The sequence below is a fragment of the Tasmannia lanceolata genome, unplaced genomic scaffold (genome assembly GCF_043159265.1).
Source record: "Tasmannia lanceolata isolate RefF3 unplaced genomic scaffold, GAP_Taslan_0.1 ptg000020l, whole genome shotgun sequence".
Classification (NCBI taxonomy): Eukaryota; Viridiplantae; Streptophyta; class Magnoliopsida; order Canellales; family Winteraceae; genus Tasmannia; species Tasmannia lanceolata.
The window spans coordinates 2,230,005-2,256,494 of record NW_027518697.1 but is presented as its reverse complement, the minus strand read 5'-3'; the positions used below and the strand labels follow the sequence as shown (position 1 = coordinate 2,256,494).

Genomic DNA, 26,490 nt, shown 5'->3' with positions numbered 1-26,490 from the left:
TGTTAGTGATGGCATTTGGATTTTTGAATGCTCGTAGCACTTTTATCTTCTTAATGAACCTAGTGTTGAAGCGATTCGTTTGGGACTTGTGGTAGTAAATGTTGTTGATATTTTTTTTATGATTTCAGTGAAGACAATCATTTTCAGCATTTTTATGAGGTTTTATGTATTTTACAAAAGGAGAAATTATATGTAAACCTCGAGATGTTTTATGATTAGCCTTGTGTTTTTGGGGTACGTGGTATCAAGGTAGATTGATGAGAGCAAATTGATCCCATGATTGTTTAGTAGAATAGCTTCATTATGAGACTGTCGCAGAGGTAAGTTGTTTCCATGGTTTGGCCACATTCTCACATTTATTATACATTTGTAGGATTTCACTTTTGTGTTGAAACACAATCCGGGAGACAAAAACGAGTCACTAGTGGATTGAGTGCTGATGTCAAGGTGCATGGGCTGATTGTAGTTCTAGTGAATTGAATATGTATCAAACCATGATTTTGGAGAGATGGTCTGATTGTGTCATGATATGATTCCATTTTTATCTCTTTAGCTTCAGTCATCCTTGTATTCAAATTGTTCCCTAAAAGAGTATCATTGTAGAGCTACATGATGAAGGCCTCGATGAACATTTTGGTTGTGACAATACCTTGGTGTTTGTGGAGGAGCAATGTTTTTTTTACCCAAGATGTGAAGACATGTTGATACTTATATGAACAGTGTCACATCTGCCTCTTCTCAAAGGGAAAGCTCAAAACACTAGAATTTACACGTTGCTGGTTCCTGAAGGTCCGTCGGATGATGTGAGTATATATTTTTTGTGGGCTCTTCAGTATACTCTACAAGGCATGGATTCCATCTTTGTTGTTGATAGTTTCTCTAAAATGGTGCATTACTTCTGTGTAGCAAGGCACTTGATACTTCGAAGAGTGGTTCGATTACATGGTATGACTAGGACACTTGAATGAGGACATGCCACAAAGTACTTTATCTAATTTTGGAGGAGTATGTGGAAGCATTGGATACTTCTCTTCAGTACAACAATGCTCTTCATCCTTGGATTGACAATCACGTCAAGGCGTCAATCATAGTTTGGGTGTTCTTTTACAAAGTCTGAGGGAAGATATGTGAGGCAATCGAACTTGGGCTTGGCATTCAACTATTTGAAAAATCTCTCAACAGGTTGAGCACAATTTGAAGTTGTGTATGGAAACTCTTCAAGGCATCCTCACGATTTGGTGACTTTATTGAGTTGAGATACTAGTGATGAGGTAAAGAGTATGGTGGACCATTTGCACGAGCAAGGCACATGGTGATGTTGGGAGGAAACTCAAGATGAGAGAGAGAGAGAGAGAGAGAGAGAGAGAGAGAGAGAGAGGAGCTGAGCTGGGTTTCACTTTGTAGGAAATGCATAGGAAGTCCACGCAACAAACCGAGGCCCTGTGTGCGCCGGACCCCCGACGAATAATAGGTACCCCCACCCCTAGCAGAGTTAGTGAGCTGTGTAATAGGTGACCATTTTGCACGGTTCTGATTGTGGGTTTGCTTTTTGGGTACAAGGAGAGGTTTAAAGGAGGTACCGATAATAAGATTCAACGTACAAGCTTTGACCATGTAAGGTTTTGATAAAAATGGGTGACAATGCATATTAGGTTGAACTCTCCAGTGACATGGATATCTCATTGGTATTCACTCTCTTTGAACCCTATGATTACTATGGACCTATGATTTATGGACACGGACACGGGTGTCGCGTGCCAACACGGCGAACCCCAAAAATTTAGAAACGGGGACACGTCTGAAATAGAAAGTATATATATGACACAACAACAACTATTAGTTAAAGAAGCACTAAAAAAAGTTTATAATAAAAGAAGAGTTAATAATAAAAGAGGTAAAGACAATTGCAATAATAATACAGAATGTCACACTTGACACAACACAAAAACGTGTCCTTACAGCCAAATTAAGTCTAACACTTATAGTAGTACATTTAAAAGTGTCCAAAGGAGCGTCGGCACGGGTGGACATGCGTGTCGTGTCAGACACGGCATGACACGTGTGTCGGCAATAAATTCGAAGTGTCGGGTAAATCATAGCTATGGACCATTGACTGAAAGTGAAGAAGACACACAAAGTTAAAGACAGTCTAAAACAATGTAAAATTGAAAGGCTTCGCCGATTGAGAACACAGGCCTCGCCGTGATGAACAACCACGTTTTCAATATTGTGTCCATTGGACGGACAAGTTGATCAAGCAAACCACATGGGTTGATGTCAAAAAATTGAATAAAAACATGGACCCGAGGGTCGGTTTTTTCAGGGGAAGACGGGGGTGAGGCATTGTTGCAATTCTGGTTGGCCCAAGGTCCCACCACCACGTAAACAAACAGTTTCATTCCTTCTGCAGATTTATTAGAGGAAGAAGTTATAGGCCTGAAATTAGCTGTACTGATGATGTCATCATGATGCAGCAAGGGCCCATTCTAGATTCAAATCGCTACAAGATTAAGTGTTTCTGGTCGTTTTCAGTTGTGGTGCCTTTAGGCGATGTTCAATTTGATTTAGTGACAGCCCTAACAGGATTTTTTATGGGGATTAGTTTACGAGTGCTAATTTAGTGTCTCTTATGCTCTGTATGGTTGCCATGTTTTTTTTGTTCCCGGGAGTTATGTGGGAGAAAAAAATACCCTGGGAGATAAGTGGGGAAAAAAAGAGTCCTGGAAGTATCCTGGTAAAATAAAAATCCCATGTTTGGTTATGTGGGAGAAAAAAATACCCTGGGAGATATGGTGGGAAAAAAAAAACCTTTGTTTGGTTGCTTGAACTGTTGGGTAGAAAAAAATTCTTCTCAAGCTTATTTTTGGTTCCTGAGTTTATTTTTGTTCCTGGGGTTATCTTGGGATGGGATGAAAAGGCAATCATTACAAAAGTGGGATTAAAAAATTCACCCCACAAGTAATCATTACAAGAGTGGGATTAAAAAAAACCTAGTGGTAAAAGGCAACCAAACATGGGATGGGACCAAAATTTAACTTACTCTCCCACATAACTCCCAGGAACAAAAAAAACCCGGCAACCAAACAGAGCATTAGGAGTTTTTGTTTTAATTTGATTTCCACAGTTTAACTAAGTTCAGAAATTAATTTTGGTTAAGAACTGGAGTTTGAGTTTTTGCTAATTTCAGTTGGAAGAAATGTTACATATGTGACTGCTAGATGAAAACATCAGTGGTTTTAAATCTTGAATTCTACCTGCAGCTTGTTCCTTGCCCCGTGCCTTCCAAAGTAGCTAAAGGTTGGACCATCCAAGCTCCGGGTCCAGGGTTTGTACTTTTGGTTGGACCACCCTCCTTGAAAGGATTCAGACTAGATTTTTTGTGAAAGAGGGAGATGATTATAATAGATCACTGCCCCCTCTACATCGAGGCTTGAGAATCGGTTGATCACATGTTCATTCATTGTAAGGTGGCGAGGGAGGTATGGAGTAAGCTATTGGGCAGGTTTGGTGTGCTCTGGGTCTTTCCTGCAAAGTTGCTAGATCTTATGGGTGGGTGGTCTTTGGTGCCATGGAAGAAAAAAGGGAAGATTCTTTAGAATGTATCTTTCCTAGCAACAATTTGGGTATTGTGGAAAGAGCGAAATGCTAGGGTTTTTAATGGGCAATCCAAGAATTCTTCTTTCCTTTTCGATAAGGTGATTGCCCTCACAATTTCATGGGTAAAGCTCCTTCCCCTTTTCAAATTTGTTTCCGCCTTTGACTTGTGGAACGGGTGTAGGGTGATTTGCAATTGCTCAGATCATTGTCCCAAGTTTGTTCAGATATGGGAGCCTCCCTCTCTTAGCTTCTTGAAGCTAAATTTTTGATGGATCAAGTATGGGGAGTCTAGGTCCATCCAGAATATTATTATTATTATTATTTATTTATTTATTTATTTTGGGTTTGGGGGGGGGTTGTTAGAGATGATTCGTGTGAAGTGGGCATTCACGGGTTCCATTGGGGAAACCGATTCTAGTCAGGCGGGAGTGTGCGCAACACTTCAGGGGATTCAACTCCTTGAAAGTGAATGTGGAAGGGGGACTCCCTTAATGTGATTCGGTGGATTTACGGGTCCCAAGTACGCCCGTGGCGTTTTGCATGTTTCTTTGATGAGATCCACGATAGGGTGGGCAATTCTAGTATCTCTTTCTTCCATATCCAAAGGTCGGCCAATGGTGAGGCTGACAGGCTTGCCAAGGAGGAAGTCATGAAAGTGGGCTTGGAGCTTTATGACTTCCTTTCCCCTTGATCTTCTACATTGGGGGTTGAAGTAATTTTTTCTCTTGTATATCCTTTTCTCTATTCTTGTATCGACCTTATCGGTCTCTTCTTTTCTCTCTTGTATAAAATTTTTTACCTTTAAAAAAAAAATCAGTGAGTTCATAGGAATTTGAGTTATTTTTATATGTTTCAGCTGCTACTTGTTTTTTTCCTACTGTATGACTATGAATGCCAGTCCTGTTTTAATCTCTTTTACTTTTTTTTCCTACTGTACCATTTTGCTGGAAATATCTTTTTCCCGATACATAGCAATCTGATTAACAAGCCCGTAAGATGTTCTCGATTAGGTTTATAAATCATTCTTGTGTGGATTTCGAATTTCCAAAGCTATTTTGTTCAGTGCGTAAAAGCTGGATCCACTCACTTACAGGTGTTCTCTAGCCACTCCCAATTGCGAAACCATCGGTTCTTGTGCTCCACTTTGCTCCTATTCCCATCCTTGCTCCCCCCCTCTACCGATGCTTTTAAGGGTCAGAGTCTTGACTTTTGAACCTTGTTTCAAAGATAGATCTTTGTATCATGCTTTTGATGGGGCTCAGACTTTAGTTTTTCCTTTATACAGAAAGATACCTGGAGATATGTATGGGCCAGAATCATATCCACTTAAAAACATGGTATAAGGCGTGAAACATTTGACATAGAGGGTCAAGTTTCCTAATGAATGTGCATATGTATACTTTGTTGGTTGGTGCTATTTATTTATCAAAGTGCGAAAGTGGATGTGACTATGCTTTCTTAATTTTTTATAATTTCTCAATCTACTGCAGAAATCTTCCTAGTTGTAGTTTCCTATAATATATTGCATGGAGCTTTTCAATCACTTTCCCTGGACTTTCCATGCTTTGACAATAAGAGTGGTTATTCAGCAACTGGTTCTTACTTTTCATTCTGTTAATTATTCTGGTTGGTTGACTCCTTTATCAACTTGCTTGTAGTTTTCCTGCTCTCTCATGTGAATTTGCCTCGGTTGACGTGGGTGATGTGTTGGGAACAGTAAGTTTCTATGGTTCCTTATATTTCCTTTTTTGGTTCGTATATAAATTTTTATGCGTCCTGTTTTTCTAGTCAGTATTATCAATTGGCATACTGGAACTGCCCATCCTTAACATTTCTAAGGAGATTTTGTATTTTTATTATTGTAAATGTAGCTTACTCTCGTATTTATTTGCCAATTGACTTCACTTTCTTTGTTACTTGTAAAGTGATGTATTCATCTCTCATTACTTTAAGAGCCAACCTCCGTAGCTTGTAATTGTGACTGCGTAATATATATCTATAAAACGTAAATGGCACCACAAAATGTTGACCACTCAATGTTTCAGCTCAGCTTAAACTCTGTCAAAGGAAACATACCAATATATGTTGCATGTAAAGTGTGGTGTATGTATTAAGTACAAATAGTTACATGAATTGATTGCTACCTTTCAAAATTTTTTTTTTATATGAATTACATGTGAAATGTAGTATGTAGTGAATTATTAGGCATGCGTGACAGAGTATGCCACTACACATTCGATATTATTAAACTATTATGATTCTTTTCCCCCCTTATGGAATGGTTTTTGTGTGTATTTGTGCTTATTCTAACACTTCCCGAAGTTTCATCTTAAATGTTCATTATATGCATATTTTTCCATGTGTTTTCGAATATGTGTTGCATGTAAAGTGCGGTGTATGTATTAAGTATAAATAGTTACATGAATTGATTGCTACCTTTCAAAAAAAAATATTTATATGAATTACATGTGAAATGTGATATGTAGTGAATTATTAGACACACATGACATCACATTCCCCTACACACACACACACACACACACACACACACACACACACTAAGCACGTTTCTTTCCATTGTCATTCGCTTTTTTTTCAAGATTTTTTTTATTAGAAATCATTTTCCCCATAGAAAACGGTTTTGCTAACATTTAGTTTTCCCTAATAATTCAGATTTGGGATATACAAAATCCCCAACAATTTAATGCTTTACCTCTACGATTTAATGCCCCCCCCCTCTCTCTCCCTATTTATTCGGTTTTGCGATAAACACAAACCGAAGGTTCATGGGTAAATTTCAACCCTCTCTTTAAGGTGGAGGGAAAACAAAGCATAAAACCCCATTTTTGTTTACCCGGTTCCATAGAATTTACAACTCATGCATAGCATGGGTGGGGCCCACCATTTTATGCCCCATAATATAGGAGGGACCCACCATTTTTCATGCCGTATTGTTTATGATGTGGAGCCTACGCCTTACACATCTTTTGATGTGCTAGGACCCATACATATCATGGGTGGGACCACCATTTTACACATCATATTTTATGGTGTTGAGCCCTGCCATTTTACACCTCATGGTTTTGATGGGGTGTGGCCACTATCAAACTCATGCAGATAGTAGAGCCTGCAATTTTACACCTCATGATTGATGGATGGGCCTACCAACTCTACCTGGACCCGTGCATAAGAATCCCATAAATTTTTTGTATCCAATTTCAATCCATCGATTCACGGTTCAAATTCTTTTCATGTTGAATCTAGCATATCTATGTTGATATTGGCCATAAACCTTAAATCAATCAAAACCCCTTTGAAAATAGTGAAAAAATAAAATAAAATGAATGAAGTTCATGGTATTCACGTGAACTTGATACAAACACCCTATCGGTATTGCTTCATTTAGGGCTGCAACAGGGTCGGGTTGGGTCGGGTTTTTCAAAACCCTAGCCCAACCCTGGATCCCATCATCTCGGCCCTGACCCGCCCTGAGTCAGGGCTGAAAAACCTCAACCCATGGTCCGCCCTACAGGGCTCAGTGCTGGCCCTGACCCCTCTGATTGGCCCTGATTGGGCAGGGTCGGGCCGGGCCGGCCCTAATTGACCCTAGTACAAATACCTGTTAAGAGTACCAAAAATAAAGCAACCACTTATCATATGGAACAAAATGATCAATAAATAGAGAAAGGGAACAAAATAAGACAATATGAATTCAACAACATGACGGGCAACAGAGACAATTAATAATAATAATCTAAAGAAACACCAATCTAAGATAATAGAAAACATTAGAAAAAGAAACATGCATAGATGGTTCAATTCTATAATAGAAAACTTAGGGTCGGGCCGGGTCAGGATACCCGAGGCATTAACCCAGAACCCGACCTGACCTGAGTCAGGGTCTAAAAAAATCAACCCTGATCCGCCCTTAGGGTTGGAAAATCCAGGCCTGACCCTGTTCGGGCTCAAGGCGGGCCAGGGCTGACAGGGCCAAACTTGCACCCCTAGCTTCATTGATAGGAAGTTTGTATCATGTTTTTGCTATAATAACATCATGTGAATTCTGATCAAAGGTATTGCTTCGTTGATATGAAGCGATATACATACAAAAATGTTTAAGGTCATTTGGATCTGGGATTCATCTGGGACTTCTCTGTGAAATCATATTATCTCCACCTTGTGGCTAGCCCCGTCTCTTCCAAGGTAGCTGGGGTTTGGAAAATCCAAGGTCCTAGGGTGTGCATTTATTGTTGGGCGGCTCTCTTGGAGAGGATTCAAACTATTGATTTCTTGCGAAGAAGGGGTTTTTTGATTATTGACCATTGCGCGCTTTGTACTGAGGCGGGGAGATGACAGACTATCTCTTTATGCTTTGCCACATAACTAGGGAAGTAAGATTTTGGGGTTGGTCACTGGTTCCTTGGAAAAAGAAAGGTAAGATCTTATGGAAAGAATATGAAATTCGGGTGTGACAACCCAAGAGGGGGGTGAATTGGTCAATTAAAAATTCTTGGCTTAATTAGGTGAATTAATAAAATTAATTTTCTAATTAAGCAACTATGGTCTAACCCTTGTTCAAATATTCAATATGATGAAAGCTAGGGTTTAGAACTTTAGCATACATTCACTAACCCTTGTTAAGTTAAAACATAAACACAAATAGGGTTAGAGATTACCAATCACCAATGTGCAAGAGAAGAAGGAGAAGAGAAGCAACCACAAGGAACACACGATTTATAGTGGTTCGGTCTATCACAAGTCCTACTCCACTCTTCCAAGTTTACCTCATTGGGATTTCCACTAAAATGTAAGATTCTTCAAAGGGCGAATCCCAAAGCCGTACACCAACTTCTCCTTTAAAGGGATCACACCCTTTCTGCACGAAGCCTTGTGAGGGCACACTCCCTCTTACAATGATTCACCTTTCTTAGCTGGCCGAATCGGAGACCCTCAAATACAAATGAAGAATTAAATGATAAGAACTCTCAATGCCTCTAGATTAGGCGGATTACAACTTTGAATAGCTCACAATCTCTCCAAAGAATGGATACAAATGTAAAGCCTATGGAGATCCTCTTGAAAGAATGAAAAAATACAAGTACAAAGAGGTTTAACCTTTCATATAAAAGTTTAGGTTCAAGAAGATAGGATTTGATCTTGCAAAAGGTTCAAAAGGTTATTTAGAAATGTTTTGATAGTGTATATACAAGGAAATATGACCGTTTGGGGGTAAAACTGTAAAATACAGGGTTGAAAAAGTCAACCTGCGCAAGCCCCAACGGCTCTATTTCCAGGTCGCGGCGGTCGACCGAGGCACGACGGTCGCCCGCCCTTATCGGGCTCTCTTTTTGAATTTCAAATTTTATACCGGCGCAGTCGACCGGTCCTAGGGCGGCCGCCCGACGAAGGCAATATGTTTGAATAAAAATTCGGCTCAAAAACACTATCGCGGTCGATCGGACCCATCGCGGTCGTCCGCCAAGCCCAACCTGGATGTTTTCTGGATTTCCAGAAAACAAATCCGCGGTCGCCCGGCTTACCCTGGTCGACCGGCTCACTCCAGTCGACCGGCCTGATAAATTTCAAGATGCCCTGAAATTCCAGGTAGCATCCCGCGGTCGCCCGACATGTCCGGTCGACCGGCCATGAGTAAAATTCCATTATTAACTTTAAAATCCAGGGGCTATGGTCTTTGGGCTTAAGTCCTAGGTTTTCAAACACATATTTGAGTGTGAATGATTTTCAAAGATATAAAAAACTTAGGTATGAAAACCATTTGAAAACCTATTGAAAGTGCATTTAAACATAAAATTAAGAGGACTCTAAATACATTCTAAAAGTGTATACCATTGAATATTCTTGGAATGTCTTTGCTCTTTGCACTTCCTTGGACTTCCTCAGCTTGAAAGAACATCTTGAACTTTGTCTTAGCTCTTGTGACTTCCTCCAATCTTCAATGCATGTTGGAAGGTGCATGAGGTGTCACCAATGGCTTGTTCAACTCCAAGCTTCTTCTTGACACTTGCTAGGTAGCTTGAGGGATCTTTATCTTGAGCTTCTTAACTTGATCATTTCCAAATGGTGATGACTCCGATGTAGGTGCAAGCTCTTTGATCATGCATGAGTGTATCCACAAGCCATGTGTTGAGTTGTGTAATGGCGATTATGACATGAAATTCCTGTATATGACACAACAATTCAAGGCAACACATTAGTCCATAAAAGGCTAATCAATTTAGTTTGCTAGCATCAAAATAAGAAGGTAAGATGAATGATTAACCCATGGGAACCCTTGGGCTTACAGAATCTTTCTTAGAGATTGTATGGGTTCCGTGGAAAGAAAGAAATGCAAGAGTTTTCAAAAACCATAGTAAGAGGCATGGTTTTAAATTTCGGTCCAAATACTGAAATTTCGACTGAAATTTTGGATTTCGGCCGGGTCCGAAATTTGGAACTGAAACCACCGAAATTATAAGACTTTTATGAAAATTTCCACCGAAACCGAAATTGCCACCGAAGTTTCATTTTTGGCTGAGGCCGAAACCGAAACCGAAACTGAAACCAAAACCAAAACCAAAACCAAAACCGATATTTCAAAACTGGGTAAGAGTTCATCCTATCTATACTTTAAGGTGGTAGCTTTGATCATATCTTGTGTAAAGACCATTCCTTGTTTCAAATTTGTATCTTCTTTCGACCCGTGGAATGGGTGGAAGGAGATATGTGTTAGTGTTGAAACCTGCGCAGTTTTGGGAGCTGCCTCCCTTGAATTTTTTAAAGCTTAATTTTAATGGGTCAAGTTTAGGGAATATTGGCCCTGCCAATATTGGGGGTGTCCTAAGAAATGATTCAGGAGCAGTTTTTGGGTGTTTGCATGTCCTATTGGTATAGCAGATGCAAGCGAGGCGGAGGTGCATGCAGTGCATCAAGGGATTAGGCTGTTAGATAAAGAGTGTTTGAAAAAAGTTTTGGTAGAAGGGGACTCTCTCATTGTAATTTGATGGCTAGAGGTTCTCATCATCATCCGTGGAAATTTGATCGCTTTTTCGATGAGATTCAAGATTTGAATGGGTCCTCATCTATTGCTTTTCATCACATTACAAGATCTGCAAACGATGTTGTAGATAGTCTTGCTAGGCTCGGGGGGGGGGGGGGGGGGGGGGTCAAGGAATCTTTAGAAATGTTTGATTCCTTGCCCCCTTGAGTTTTTGTTTCCTTTTTGTATTCTGTTTGGTTAGTTTCTTTTGGTGTTTTGCTCCGTCTCCCTTTCTCTTAATGAATTTGCTATCATTAAAATAAAATAAAATGAAAAGATACCCCCTTAAATAATAACTTATAATAAAAAACTATTTTGCACCTTTTTTTTTATTGGTGTATTCTGCACCTATTTATAGGGATATAATTTCAGCGCTCCAATGTTTTGGTGAACATGCGCTCACTTGTTTGTTGTGTAGTATTTAAAGGGCTTTAAGAGTTTTTTGAGAACCGTAATATCCTCTAACATCTCTTTAAATACTACACAACAAACAAGTGGAGTGCATGTTTATCAAAACACTGGAGCGCAGAAATCATTTCCCTATTTATATAGTATAAAGAACTGCTGAATGATATGTTTGTAATCCTAATAAATTGAACACATAAGTAAATTTGTAATAGCCACTATTCGAATTTCCTATATAAAGTTATATTATAACTTAAAACACACATAACATGGAAAGTTATATATGTTCTTGTCGTCAAACATGATCCTTGCATGCTTCAGGAAGAGTATAGGTGTTCACTTTCTTTACCTAGCATGCTTGAAGGGTTTCACATCTTTCCTTTTTGATTACGAAGAAGGATCTGACTCCAAAATCTCAGGGAGTTTTCTATGTTGAATCCTGTTTGCTTCCCTTGTGCAAGTTGAAGTGAAGCTCCTTTTTACTAGGGTTTGGGGTGTTCTGGTCCCCCATTGAGTAGTGGCTTTTTTGTTAGACAACAATGGCGGGACAAATCAATAATTGCGACATGTTAAAGAGGGAGAATTTTAGATTGGTTAGTGGCTGCGTTCTTTGTAAAGAAGATGAGGAGCCATTGACCATATTTTCATTTATTATAAGGTGACTCATAGAGTTTGGGGTTGTTTTTTATTTCTTTTGGAGCAGCATATTTTTCCAATGTCGGTGTTAAAGTATTCTTACATTTGGGTAATATGCCATTGCTGATAAAGGTTGAATTCTTTGAGTGTTTCCCTTCAACATTATTTTGCAACAACTGGGTGTAAGAAAAATAAAGTTTTTTTTTTAAAGAGAAAAGCAAATGAATAGGATTATAATAGAGACCAAAATCTCATATATAAGATGGGTTAGTTCTAAGAAGCTTTTTGGGGAGTGAAGGGCTTGCCTAGAAATTGGATATTTGTATGGTGGAGATCATGTTGAAGAAAGTATAACCTAGATGAATTCCTCCTCCACCTAATATGTTAAAACTTAGCTCTAATGGTAGCTCTCGAGAGAACCCGAAATTGTGGGGAAACTGTGAATGCTTTTTGAGGTCCAGTCTTGAGACCACTCTTAGTAATGTAAGGAGGCGGGATGAGGATGTAGTAAATATGGCTGGACAGGAGGTACATAAGAGGGATATCTTTCGCTATCTCAGTTCAATTCTACATAAGGAAGGAGAGATTGAAGAGGATGTTAACCATAGAATAAGAGCAGGTTGGTTGAAGTGGAAGCTTGTTTCAGGAGTTCTGTGCGACCGTGAAATCCCAACGAAGTTGAAGGGAAAGTTTTATAAGACAACTGTGAGGCCAACCATGTTGTGCGGCTCAGAATGCTGGGCCACCAAGAAGCAGCATGTGCATAAGATGAGTGTAGGCGGAGATGCGAATGCTTAGATGGATGTGCCGCCACACAAGGTTAGATAGAATTTAAAATGAAGACATTCGTAAAAAGGTGGGGGTGGCACTGATTGAGGAGAAGATGAGAGAGCACCACTTAAGATGGTTTGGACATATCCAACTTAGGCCTTTGGATGCTTCGGTGAGAAGAGGCGACTCGTGCCAAATTGGTGGAGTAAAAAGAGGTAAGGGCAGACTGAAAACAACTTGGGTCGAAACAGTGAGGAGAGACTTGATAGCTAGGAACATAACAGAGAACATGACCTTGGATAGGATAGAATGGAAGAAAATGATCCACGTAGAGAACCCAACTAGAGCCAAGATTAGAGCCGGATAGATTTCTTCACATTCTTCATGAATTTTTTCTAAAGGATTTATTTAGCCGACCCCAACTAGTTTGGGACAAAGGCTTTGTTGAGTTGAGTTGAGTCTTGAGACCACTCCTTACCCGACTCTTTTTTCCCAGGAGTTATCCCTCACTTTGATTGACGAGCGAGATTCTAAAATTATAGTAGCTTGGGCCAGGAGGCTGTCCCAAATCATTGGAGATTAGCTCTGTTTATTTTGGAAGCGTGGAATCTCTCTTGATCACATATTACTTCTGCTATGAATGTCCCAATTTCGACGAAAGAATTAGCTGATGGTTTACCAAGAGAAGGCATGATAGATCGGGCTAACCTATGATTTGTGGACACAGATTCGTGTGCCGAGTGTTGACACGGACACGAGGCGTCTGACACGACAACTCCTGAAAATCTAGAAACGGGGGCACGGCCATACGTGTACTTACATTTAAAATTACTGATTACTGATCATAATTTGCAACAAAATAAATATGGTATTTATTTAACAAACTAATAAATCTTAGGATTGAGCAACTATAAGTCTCAAAGAAACATGGGATAATAAAATAACAATGCATTCATCAATCTAATTTGATCTTCAGTCACCAATATGCACCGAGAAAGAGAGACCAATAGGGTTCAATATATATATATAATATTAGAAGAATGTTTGTTTAGTGTTTTAGGTTTAAGGGAGGAGGTATAACAACAAATATTAGTTAAGAGTTAATAATAAAATAAGAGTTAATGATAAAAGAAGTACGATATTCGATAATAAATTGAATTTCACTTAAAACGATACAATAATGTCTCAACACGCCCATGTTAAGTCTGATAGTATGTTTACAAGTATCAAAAGAAGTGTCAATACCTGTAGACATGCGTGTCGGTGTTGACACACATGTTTGCTGAGAATGTAAAATATCGGCTGAATCATAGTGGGCTACTCATTGTGGGTATGATTCTGATTTGGGAAGGCTGATGAATATTTCTATCATGTTTCTGCTTGTTTTGTTCTTTGTTTTTGTTTTCTTTCGACACCTAGTCCATTTTTGCTGTAATGTTCTTTTTATCAATAAAGTTATTCTTGACATCACTCACTCACTCTCTCTCTCTCTCTCTCTCTCTCTCTCTCTAGCACTTACATGCTTCCAAATAATCATCCTGTCTTCCATTTTAGAGATAGGGATACTTGTATATACTTGCATGCTTCCAAATAACCATCTTTTTTCCGGTTTGAGTGAGACTATACTTGCATGCTTCCAAATAATCATCTGGTTTTCCAGTTTGCCAAAAGCTAGAGAGAGAGAGAGAGAGAGAGAGAGAGAGAGAGAGAGAGGAGGGAGGGAGGGAAGGAGGGAGGGAGGGAGGGAGAGAGAGAGATGCTTTCAAGCTTCCAAATAACTATCTTGTTTTCCAGTTTAGTGAAAGGAAATTTTGTGTACTTCACTTTATGCATAATGGTCTATGAGTAGGCACATCAATATGCTGATTCATTTTGTTTTTCATTTGAAATATTTGTGCATTCACTCTTGCTATCTGAAATGCAAATCTCTTCCAGTTTTTTTATTTCTTCTACTATTGTGAATGGGAACCTGAATCCAAATTCTCTGATATGCAGAACAGGTTGAATATTACAAAAACACTACGTAAATTTTCAATAGATCACAATTTAAATCCAACTGGCTCTGAGTTTCATCCCGGGCCAATTCCCACAGTTCTTAATCATGGAGATGAAGGTGATGAAGAATATGAATTAGGCTCTGTCCCAATAACTGCCAAGAATTTTGACAAATTTGTGCATCTGTAAGTATTCAAAGTATGACTTCCACATGCGACTATTTTGATTGAATGACTTCCTTTTTACAAACCACATTCTTCTAACATCCATCCCATTAAGTGGTGGTTTCAGACTTTCAGTGATACAGTAATTTGATGTTTGTGACTTAAGAGTTACATAGTACACATAAAATTTTACACAATTTACCATTATGTTTCCACCTAGCGATTCGTGTCCATCCATTTTTTTGTCTACGTGACGAACATTGGACTCTAGAGGAATGTTGGTAATTGAGGTCAATCTATTTATTTCAACTTTGTTGCTTTATTTCCTTAGATTGGATTGTAGCAGAAACAGAGGACGTGGCGTCTGGCTAAGCCAAAAAATGACAATTTGCAAGAAAACGAATGGATAAGACTAAATGCCCCCATTAATTAAGTGGATGTGTCTAAGAAAACCATTATGATTTAATTAAAGAATAGAAGAATAATATGAAACAGCAATGCCTTTACTGGCTGTTGGAGTTGAAACTTTTCTTCTGCGTTGATGTAAGTTTCAACCTTGCTCAGTTTGTTTTGAGTTTGAGTGTCAGTCAAACTTTTATGAATGAAGTGAGAGTTGCTCATGGGAAACACTCAGCCCTTCATTAAGCATTTCTAGAATGATTTGTTAATCCTCATCTTTATGTTTTCTCTCCTTCTGATGCAATGGATTTGAAGCAATGTGCACCTGTTTTCACAATATAGACCCCATACAAATGGAGATTATTTCAATTTGTGAAGCAATAATTGTATTCAGATAAGCTCAATGACAATAGCTCAATGACTGTCTATTCAGGCTCAGCATCTGACCTGGCTTTCATCTTCTTCTTCCGTTACTAGGTTTCCTTATGTGAAACTAAAGGAGAAAGGAGTAGCAGGCCTTTTTATACTACCTTCCCAATCTGTACTAGTGTATGCTGAAGCCTTAAAGGAGGCATTAGCCGATAAGAAGATACTTCATTTTAGATTTGACACTGTGCACTTCAGAATTCTGATCATTATTGCACCATGAAATGGGACCATGGGACCATTGCACACTGGGACGTGGACTCTTATGTCATCGAGACATTGAGAGCTGCAATAGTTGCACAATTGCTCGTGTTGATAGGTATACACCATTGATTGCATGCATGTCAAGTTAGCAAGGTTTTACTCTTCATGGGTGGCGCAGGCTGTTTCAATTCTATCAAAGTCGCCCTTGGTTTATTGCCCAGGTTTTTTTCATTAAAACCAGGGCAATAAACCAAGACTATGACATGAGGCAGTAACTTACACAAAAAAAATGCTCCTTACATTCCTTAACTGGTTTTAAATTTCGGTCGAAACGTTTCGTTTTGGCCGAAATATTTTGATTTCGGCCGCGACCGAAACGAAATTTACATGAAGTCGTTTCTTTACAAGATTTTGGCGAAATTTCACCGAAATTCTGAAATTTTGCCGAAATGTCACCTAAATTTCGGTTGAAATTTCGTTTTTAGCCTTTTTAACAAAATTTCCACCGAAATTTTAAAAATGTCCACTGAAATGTTATAATTCCCACTGAAATTTACACCGAAATTTTAGACATTTCGGTCGAAATTAAAAAAAAAATGGAATCATAATCATATTTTTACACGATTTCGGCCCGAAACCGAAACGTTTCGGTTTCGGTGGTGACCGAAACCGACACCAAAACCAAAATTTAAAACCTTGTCCTTAACCACCATAATCTTGGATAGCACAAGGACCATCAATGGACTCTAATTTACTTTTCATGCGAGAGGAGCATAAGCGTAATACAAACATTCAACAATTGCATCTCACAATAATCACAAATTCTACCAAAAGGAACCTTTAGAAGAGACCTATTATTCGGAAAAAATGAAGACGTACTTTTTATCAGATAGGATGTTGTCATGATAGCTTCACACCAGATTTTTCTTGGACCGTCATCTTTATAAGCGAAAACTTGGTCAATTCAAGCAGATGATTCTTCTTTCCTGCTATCTTGTTTTGTTGAGCATTTGGCGTGAGGTTTCACGACATCATAACTGTTCAGATAAATTTCTGAATCTTTATGTTGTGTTGTTCATTTGCCTTGGATGAGGATTAAGTGTCCAAACTTATCCATGATGCAATCAACATATTTGTGACAGAAGCGGATGGGTTTGCCATTACCTCATCACTTAACTTTTCCCGTTTGAGTGGAAGGGTTTGTGAAACCTCCCAGAGCAGACACACTGAGTTAACATACTTAGATTTACCAATTTATGCAGTACTCATAGTCTCTCGAGGTATGAGAATTAGTAAGTATTATTGCTAATACATTCATCAGTTTATCAGATTTTTTAGTGTTATTAAAACTATTTGATTGGTTTACATTTCTGAATATATTATTTATAACAGAATGAATCATTTTACAATAATGTCTTAAATGCTGTAATTGGGAGACCCGTGAACATGGACAATATATATACTGTCTGACAATATATGTCAGACAGTTTTTCTAGTCAGCCCCCTAATCTCAGCCCTACAAAATAAAAAACAACTAGCGTAATGATATGCCCTCATTCGACTCTCTCTCTCTCTCTCTCTCTCTCTGAATCGAACGAAATGGGTTTTCACTGACTCTCTCTCTCTCTCAAAACTGGTTTGTTAGCAACGAAGCTAGTGTCTTGGCCGGGTAAAGAGAATACTCAACCCCTCAAAGTTGTATTCTCCCCCTCGAGAAGATCGCAGAGAGCTTGTTTTGAGAGAAGCTTTTCTTGGGTTTCTTCTCCCTCGTGAATCTAGGGTTTTGAACCCTCGCAGGTTTTTTTTTCTCTCCCTTGCCGGAAAGCTCTCTCTCTCACGGTGGGTTTCTTCTCCCTTGTGAATTTAGGGTTACTAACCCTCGCACGGTTTTTCAAAAACCCTCGTGAAGCTTTTCTCCGGATTTCTCTGATTTCTAAGGTATGTTTTGTTCCATCTCTTCACCTCTTATTTTTTTTTTGCATTCATAGCCTGAATGGGGTGATTTTAGGGGTTTGGAAGGCCATACCTTAGAAATAAGAGAAATCCGGAGAAACCCACCGTGAATGGGGTGATTTTTGGTGAAAAAAAAAAACCATACCTTAGAAATTAGAGAAATCCGAAGAAAAGCTTCACGAGGGTTTTGAAAAACCGTGCGAGGGTTAGTAACCCTAGATTCGCGAGGGAGAAGAAACCCACCAAGCGAGAGAGAGCTTTCCGGCAAGAGAGAGAAAAAAAACCGTGTGAGGGTTCGAAACCCTAGATTCACGAGGGAGAAGAAACCCAAGAAAAGCTTCTCTCAAAACAAGCTCTCTGCGATCTTCCCGAGGGGGAGAATACAACTTTGAGGGGTTGAGTATTCTCTTTACCCAGCCATAACCCTAGCTTCGTTGCAAACAAACCAGTTTTGAGTTTGAGAGAGAGAGAGAGCATATCTTTACTCTAGTTGTTTTTTATTTTGTAGGGCTGAGATTAGAAGCTTCTTGATTCAACGGTTTTTTAATAGAGTAGAAAACCTTCTCTAGGGGGCCGACTAGAAAAACTTTCCTCATATATATATATATATATATATATATATATATATATATATGACTCATTAGTTTTTTATCGTAATTTACTATTATTTAGATGCTACCTTTTGTAGTATAAATCATAAGACTTTTAAATATTTCTGTTTAGCATGGTAATGAATGTCTCTTCGGCAGGTATCCAGTTCTGGTGGTTAACTTTTTTGCGCCTTGGTGTTACTGGAGTAATCGTTTGGTAATATTTCCATCCCTATTTTTTTCCTTCAATTGTGTAGAATTTTCTATATATCCGTTTTATTTCACTAGTATGTACCCTATAGTATCAAAATCATGGTTTTAAATTTCGGTTTAGGTGGAAAACGAAACGAAATTCACAGTGAGTCGGAAAAGTACCAAATTTCGCCGAAACGTTTCGGTAAAATTTCGGTGAAATTTCGGAAATCTCGGTGAAATTTCAGAAATTTCAGTGAAACGTTTCGGAAATTTCGGTGAAACGTTTCGGTGAAGTACAAAATTTCACCCGAAATTTCGGAAATTTCGGTGAAACGTTTCGGAAATTTCCGAAATTTCGGTGAAATTTTTACAAGATTTCGTCCGAAATTTCGTACCGAAACCGAAACCGAGATTTAAAACCTTGATCAAAATATGTTCGATCAATACAATGGTAAATAAATTGAATATGTGATTTACTAACCTGAGACAGTCCCTTTTGTCTTTTGTTTTTTAATTGATATTTTTTTTGAATGATTGTTTTTTAATTGATATTCTCACAGATTTCCCCTGATAAATTTATAGTACACTTCTCGTTGATAGTAAACTTGTGATTCATAGTAATAATCTAAGGCATCGGTTGCAATGTAATCTAAAAATGAATATTTGGAAGTTGTTTGAATTTAATTTCAAGCTACTTTGACCTATACAAAGCCTCACTATTGATTGTTTGTTCTAGAAACCGTCATGGGAGAAGGCAGCGAAAATAATAAGAGAAAGGTACTTTAAATTGCATCGATATATTATTTTCTGGAACATGACTGTTTTCTAAATAGTACACTTGTGACTGCCTAATGTGAACTGATTTTTGTGTTTGGGGCAACTATTTTCAAGAATCTAATTACATTTCATATCTTCAGATATGATCCTGAACAGGATGGACGGATTCTCATGGGAAAGGTTGATTGCACTGAAGAAGGTGACTTGTGCCGAAGGTATTCTCCACATTGCTCATTGTACATTGGGTTTCATTTCAATCTATGGAAGAATTGTATTTCATATCAGATCTGTCATTAGGAGGGATTCAGATTTCTCTTAGTTTTTCGACTTTTTCCAATCATAGTGTTTTCATTAAGGGAGATGATTTTTCCAGCACCCCTCTAGGATTATTGCGCCCCCCCTCCCCTTTTAACGGAATTGTGGGCAGACGTTAGCGTTTTTTGACGTCAAATCACGTTAAAAGCGGGGCGCATAATCCTACAGGGGGGGAATCATCTCCCTTCTATTAATTGCATATCACTTACTTTTTACTGTTAAACATTGACTTCTTCTTCTGTGATGCCCCATTGTGTTTGGACACATACATGGAACCGGGGCTTTCTTTAGTCGTGTGGTGGCCATGGTGCTTAGTTTTTACTAAGTATTTACTTTGATTTCGCTGGTCACTGTTGATAGCTGTGGATTTTCTTACACTTGAGACAGTTATATTGAGAAAACAGTGGAGGGGGGTATCTCCACCCAACACCATAGAAGCCGAGGGCTGGCGTCTCACATGGAGAGTGGGTGAGGATGAGGCTAACCTTTTTTTTGAACCCTACAAATGCCTATTACCGAAAAGAGATTCTAAAATAAATGCGCAAAAGAAAGAAATAAGTGGGGCCATTAATGATCCCGATCCATCCACTTTTGTGGCACTCTCCTGACCGTTGAAGACACCCTTGTACGTTTGTCCGCTGACGTTCAAATTTCTCATGGAATTCCGATTAAATAGAATAGTAGTAGGACCGTAGAAGTCACCGGTTGCCTATTCTCGATAAGGGAATCTAAAATAAATGTGCAAAAGAAAGAAATAAGTGGGGACATTAAGGATACCGATCCATCAACTTTCGTGGCACTCTCTGGAACGTTAAGACACCCTTGCAAGTTTGTCAGCTGACCATGAAATTTCTTATGGAATTGAAATACCGATTAAATAGAATATTAGTAGCTTAGTTCTTTAAGCCCCACAACATTGACACGACACATATGTTAGTCTTGATGATCCAAACGGGTAGGACCATAGGAGTCACCGTTTGAACCATATTCAGCAAAGTCTTCAGTCACATCTATCTATTAAGATTAACAATATCTGCCATAGCCATTTCTCAAGATATCATCCTTGTTGAAATTTTTTCATTAATGAATATATCATACATACATCTTGCCTTGATACCAAGGTTTTAAATTTCGGTTTCGGTTTCGGTCATCAGCGAAACAGAAACATTCCGGTTTTGGTATGAAATTTCAGATGAAATCTTGTAAAATCGCGGAAACATTTCGGTGCATAATCACAGCCGAAATCCAGGTTTATTTTTAATTTTATGTTAGTCTTCACCACTAGTTTTTTTTTTCTATCGTTTTTTAGAAATGACTTGAAGGAATCTCGTTGTTCTTCTCTTTTCTGAGTGCGGAGTTGATTTTTGTCAGAGTTTCGATCGAACTGTCTGGCATTTCGACTGAAATTTTACTTCTTATCTGAAAAATGACATGTTTTGGACAAATTCCCAAATTTCTAATGAAATCCGAAAATTTATAAAGAAATCTTGTATTTTGTTCCGAAACCAAGTGGATTTCATTTCAGTAGCAACCGAAATTGAAATATTTCGACCGAAACGAAATTTTTCGGCCGAAATTTAGAACCATGCTTGATTCTACGCCAAAGCTTACATATTTATTAATTGAAGACATTCTTCTTGCTCGTCCTCAGAACCTCCTGTGCCAGTCATTGTTGCGGCTTCTCATATTGAATCCAAAATATATATCTCCAATTAAAAAACACTATAGTTGAATAAAAGCTTCAATCCATGGATTTGCACGGTCAGTCCCTTTATTTGGCCAGAGGTACCAAGACCTAAAGCTTTCCATTGTCTCTGCATCTGTTTTGACCTATGCGGTGCCTTCATGAATTTGACAAGATTTCTCCTTCAACCTAGTGCGTAATGGTCTGACAGGATTCCTTAAGCAGGCAGTGTGGTTATTAAGTTCGACAAGAATCCTACTTGGACCTAATGGCCTTGAAGGTTTGAAAATTTAACAGTGTTAAGGCTGGCGTTATGCTGATCTTTTTTAGGCTGGTGTCGTTGATACCCCTTTCTTGTTACTCCTTTTACAGAATATAATAGATGGAAGGTTCTCGTGGGATTTTTGGGTAGCATATCAATTATGATTAACTTGTCACCTTGAAAATAGATTGATAAGAAGATATAAATTCTTTCTTCATGCATATCAATTATGATTAACTTGTCACCTTGGAAATAGATTGATAAGAAGATATAAATTCTTTCTTCATGCCAATTAAGGAAACTGAGAGCTAATGTTTGCGATTTTACATTACATTTTCTTTATACGGGTCTTTGTACTGTTGTTTCTTAGTTGATTAACTATAAATTTTGTTTCCTTCTATTACTAGTTTTCAGTATCGGATGTCAAACATGAAATGCCCTGATACAGTTTTCTGCAGGCATCATGTACAGGGATATCCATCTGTTCGCATTTTTCGCAAAGGAAGCGACATTAGGTACAAAGCACATATACATGTTTTGTATCTTTTAGCCAGCAGAATATTGTTTTTTCAATATTAAATTTCTTGTTTTCTCCTTTTCTGCAATATAAGGGGTACGTATATGACTCTTTAAGGCGTACATATATCATCAAAGAAAGAACGTCTCGAAGGAGTCTCTGTCATTCCCTTTGCATTGCCCCGTCCTTGTCCTCACAGGAATCTTCTTCGATTATAAGCAAAGGGTCAAAACCATGATCAACAAGTCAGTTGATTTCAAATCATTGTGGAGTTGCTAGAGATCCAGTGGGAATCCGGTCGTAGAAACTCCCTCTCTCTTGGCTACCTCTAGTAAGGGGCTTAGGATTTTGGGCAAATTAACCATTTATTTATTTCTTGTGGGTTTCCATTGCTGCCCGCTGAGATTCCAGCAGCAATTTGCCCAAACCAGCCTCAATCCATCCTCTATTCTTCTTTATCTTTTTATTTTTGTTGGGATTCAACAAGATCCTACTATGAAGACCAAGCGTACGATGACAAACACTTTCTTCGTGGGGTTGTGGGTAGGAGGTATCTTTTTGTTGTTAGGGTGACGAAAGTGAGACATGTCAAAAATAAAGTTCCTTTCACATCACAGGGTAGAGGAACCAAGTTGAGGAGAAGGGGAAGGCACAAGCAAGCCCAAGTCATGAAGAGTGAGAGCAAGCCAAGCCTTACGGATTGTGACTTGGACCGGTCAAAACACAAGAATAAGGAAGAAGTGGATGTCTTGCTAACTTGTTGGGGTGGGATTGTGGGATAAAAAAAGTTAAAAAATGGGACTTACATGTTGAATTTTAAATGCCGCCAGTGGTATATGTTTTGGTTTTTTGGTTTTGCAGAGGATTAGAGGTAAATGTGGTTGATCTCGAAGTGGCTATGGGCGGCCATCATGCCGTTGATCTGGAAGGCAAAAGGAATCATTAATTTGGGGGATGAGAGAAGGCTTAAAGTTGCAATTGCTATGATGACTACGGTATGAAGATCATAAGCACGAGAGAAAAAGAACCAGCAAAATCAACCAGCTCTGACAGCTCTCCTCCCACTTCCTCATTGATCTTCTCTGCGCCACATTTCCCATCCTCAAATCCTTACTTGCTTCCCTGAAACAGCTACATCCCCACTGTGATCAACCAAGTTTTTTGACTACTCTGACATCTCCATGATCCAAAAGTCCCACCTTCTATAACGAGAAGCGGCCTTGCACAACTACATATTGACTACATGACTACATGAGAGAGATTTGAGAGTGGGAGGAGAGTAGTGATGGTGAGAAGAGAAAAAATATATGAAGAGAGGGGGTGAGAAGGGGAGCGTTGATCAAGAAGAGAGGTGGCCGCGTGGGTAGTGAGAAGATTAAAAGGAATAAAGATGACTTTAATTTATAAAGTACAGCTGGAGAATCGAGAGAGTGAGAGGATTTTACCGGATTTGAGCTTCACAACCAGTAAACGGGAAAAGGGAGAGGGGTTGGGAGGGGGGAATGGTTTATCATTTCCCTTCTTTAGGCGCATCAACAGCTAACTAGGTGGATGTTTTTACCAGTAAAATATGTATTCTCGGAATTTGGTTGGAGGAGTCTCGGTCACCGGAACAGATTTGATAACAAAGGTTTGAAGTTTTAGAGTATCATGTGCTAATGGTAATTCACATCAACATCCGGACAGCAATAATGGGAGTTAGGAATCAGGATTCAAACCACTAGAAGACATAAAATTTATGAAGCACTCTATCTTGAATATAATGATCCTCGTATGGGTAGAACTTTCTTGAGTGAACTGGTCCTTGCAATCACTTCCAGTTCCATTTTACATGCTTAATTTATCATGGCATTTGAGTGAAACAACAATTGTTCCTTTTTTCATTTATATGGTCTATAAGTCTTCTATGAATTAATTTCTTTCAAAAAAAAAAAAGTCTTCTATGAATTAAGATGTTACTTGATGCCCTTTTATACTTAGTTTTATATAATTTAGTTTGGATAATCATCACAGTTGTTTCTGACACAGGGATAATCATAACCATCATGAGCACGAATCTTATTATGGAGAGCGAGACACAGATAGTGTAGTTACGGTATGGATAACACTTAAGATTGAACTTTGTGGTAATCAATTTCATGTTTAATAATGCCATTTGCATATTATTTATGTATATTTTGTTGCGACGTGTTCCTAAAGTTCAGGCATTAATATTCCATACATTATTGTCTATTTGTAATGTCCGGACTAGGTGCTTGACTAGATTTTATATTTCAGGCAATGGAAGCTTTGGTTGCACCTCTTCCATTGGAGTCTCATAAGCTTGCATTGGAGAATAAATCAAATGATACCATAGACACTGCAAAACGCCCTGCACCATCGACAGGAGGGTGCAGAATAGAGGGTTTTGTGCGTGTTAAGAAGGTAAAAATTATTCTTTTATACTGCTTGTTTCTTTTTCATATGCAGCTAAGTGCAAAGGAACCTTGTATCATTTTGAAATCCAAACAAATAATAATCAGATCCCTTTCACTTCGAAATGCTATCTGTATAAGTAGCCCTTTCTTTTTGGTGGAGAATTAATATCGATGTAGCCATGTAACTTTGGAATGCTATCTGTATAAGTCAATCCAGATTCATTCTATTCTTGAATCCAAGTCAAGATTCAAGTTACAGCAACTTTTTGCACAAGATTTTGACTTCTTGAAGGGGAAAGTCCGGTTCGGTAAAGTCAGTTAAAATTAACTTTTTTTCTAACTGAAAATAACTTTGGCTTCCATGAGTATGCCATCTCTGGTTTTTGATGTCCTAAATCCTATTTATTTTTAACAATCCACTATTCTATTGTTGCTTGAAGAGTTGGGAGTATCTGAATGCAAGTTACACTTCTTGTACATACATGCATGCATACATACATACTTACATGTATGCATGCATACATACATACATACATACATATATACATACATTGAGGTGCAAAATGGACAGATTTGATAGCCGTCCATTTCGCACCTCCACAAATCAAGGGTTAGAATGATCCTCTGGAGACGATTTTTTGGCACACCCTATCTATGTCAGGGCCAATCAAATGAATGGTTTGCATCACCCAAACAATGTGGGCCCCCATGTATTTCTGGTCGACCGACCAGATAAGTTATCTGGTAGATCGACCAAAGACACTTTTCTATCTCTCTCTCTCTCTCTCTCTCTCTCTCTCTCTCTCTCTATATATATATATATATATATATATATATATATATATATATATAATTGCATTTCTGATCTAATGTATTTTTCAAGGTCATCCAGCTGCATGTTTAAAATTCTGATTGACTCCCAGCAATTTACATTATTTACTCTGAGGCGCCTAGGTTTTTAACAGTCTACACACAATTCAGGTCCCGGGCAACCTTGTCATTACAGCTCATTCTGGAGCGCACTCCTTTGATCCTTCTCAAATTAACGTATCACATGTCATTTCACATCTTTCATTTGGTAGAAAGCTCTCCACAAGAATGCTAACTGATTTGAAACGACTAACACCGTATCTTGGTGGAAGTATTGATCGTTTGACTGGTCGGGAATACATTACTAACCATGCTGATCAACATGCAAATGTTACTGTAAGTTTAAACTTTATCTCTTTCTCTATTGTGTTTTTTTTTTTGTTATTTTACGATATTGATACACAAGTTTAAACCAGATTTTTCGTATGGCACATAAAAGCGGTTGATTTGCAATTATCTTTTGTTTGGATTTACAGATTGAGCATTACCTTCAAGTTGTAAAGACTGAGTTAGTATCAAAAAGATCTTCTCCGGAATTTCATTTCATCGAGTATGAGTACACAGCCCATAGTAGTTTGATGCAGAGTACATACATTCCAGTTGCTAAATTCCATTTCGAGCTCTCTCCTATGCAGGTTTTGCATCCAAATCCATCTACACCATCTAAAAAATGGCAAAAAGTTTCCTTTTTCTATCCCTCTTACATTTTCCTCTTTTTATGTCAGGTTTTAGTAACAGAAAATCCAAAGTCCTTGTCACACTTCATCACAAACGTTTGTGCTATTATCGGGGGTGTTTTCACGGTTAGCATTTGAATCTATCTGACTATTCTTTCTATGATTTATAGTCATATTTTTTTTTAAATTTGTTCGTCTTCATGAATTTCAGGTTGCTGGGATATTGGAATCGATACTGCACAACACAATCCGATTGGTGAAAAAGGTTGAGTTAGGCAAACATATTTGACTGGAAATTCAAGATTTTTGAAATAAAAACTGCTCAAATTTTCGATCTCCCCATTGGCAATCATATTGTTCTAGCTAGAATTTGCATTTTTTTTTTTTGTAGCTAAGAAAACAAAGCATGCTGTAACTGTAAAAAAAGAAGAAGAGAGAGACAGAGAAACGTTTTGGCTGCCTAATTCCAGTGGATTTATAATTGTTAAGACAAGAAATGTCTTTAAAAAGGAGAAGATAAATGCTATTGAAAGGTGATTAAAGCTACAAACCCCATAGCATGACACTTAAGATGATGGCCTGTCTGAGTCCTGCATTAAG

The 26,490-nt window shown here is 38.3% G+C and overlaps 1 protein-coding gene across 1 annotated transcript in view; it reads left to right on the top strand.

Moving 5' to 3' along the window:
• Positions 1-26,440, top strand: part of LOC143855229 (protein disulfide isomerase-like 5-4) — a 49,568-nt gene extending 23,128 nt beyond the window's left edge. The window contains exons 4-15 of the mRNA XM_077365463.1: positions 5,256-5,313; positions 14,441-14,625; positions 18,336-18,393; positions 19,108-19,148; positions 19,289-19,363; positions 21,868-21,924; positions 23,955-24,021; positions 24,204-24,350; positions 25,325-25,549; positions 25,690-25,848; positions 25,939-26,016; positions 26,102-26,440. Coding sequence (XP_077221578.1) covers positions 5,256-5,313; positions 14,441-14,625; positions 18,336-18,393; positions 19,108-19,148; positions 19,289-19,363; positions 21,868-21,924; positions 23,955-24,021; positions 24,204-24,350; positions 25,325-25,549; positions 25,690-25,848; positions 25,939-26,016; positions 26,102-26,179 — 1,228 coding nt within the window. The 3' untranslated portion in view covers positions 26,180-26,440. The remainder of the gene's footprint in view (positions 1-5,255; positions 5,314-14,440; positions 14,626-18,335; positions 18,394-19,107; positions 19,149-19,288; positions 19,364-21,867; positions 21,925-23,954; positions 24,022-24,203; positions 24,351-25,324; positions 25,550-25,689; positions 25,849-25,938; positions 26,017-26,101) is intronic.
• Positions 26,441-26,490: the final 50 nt, after the last annotated feature.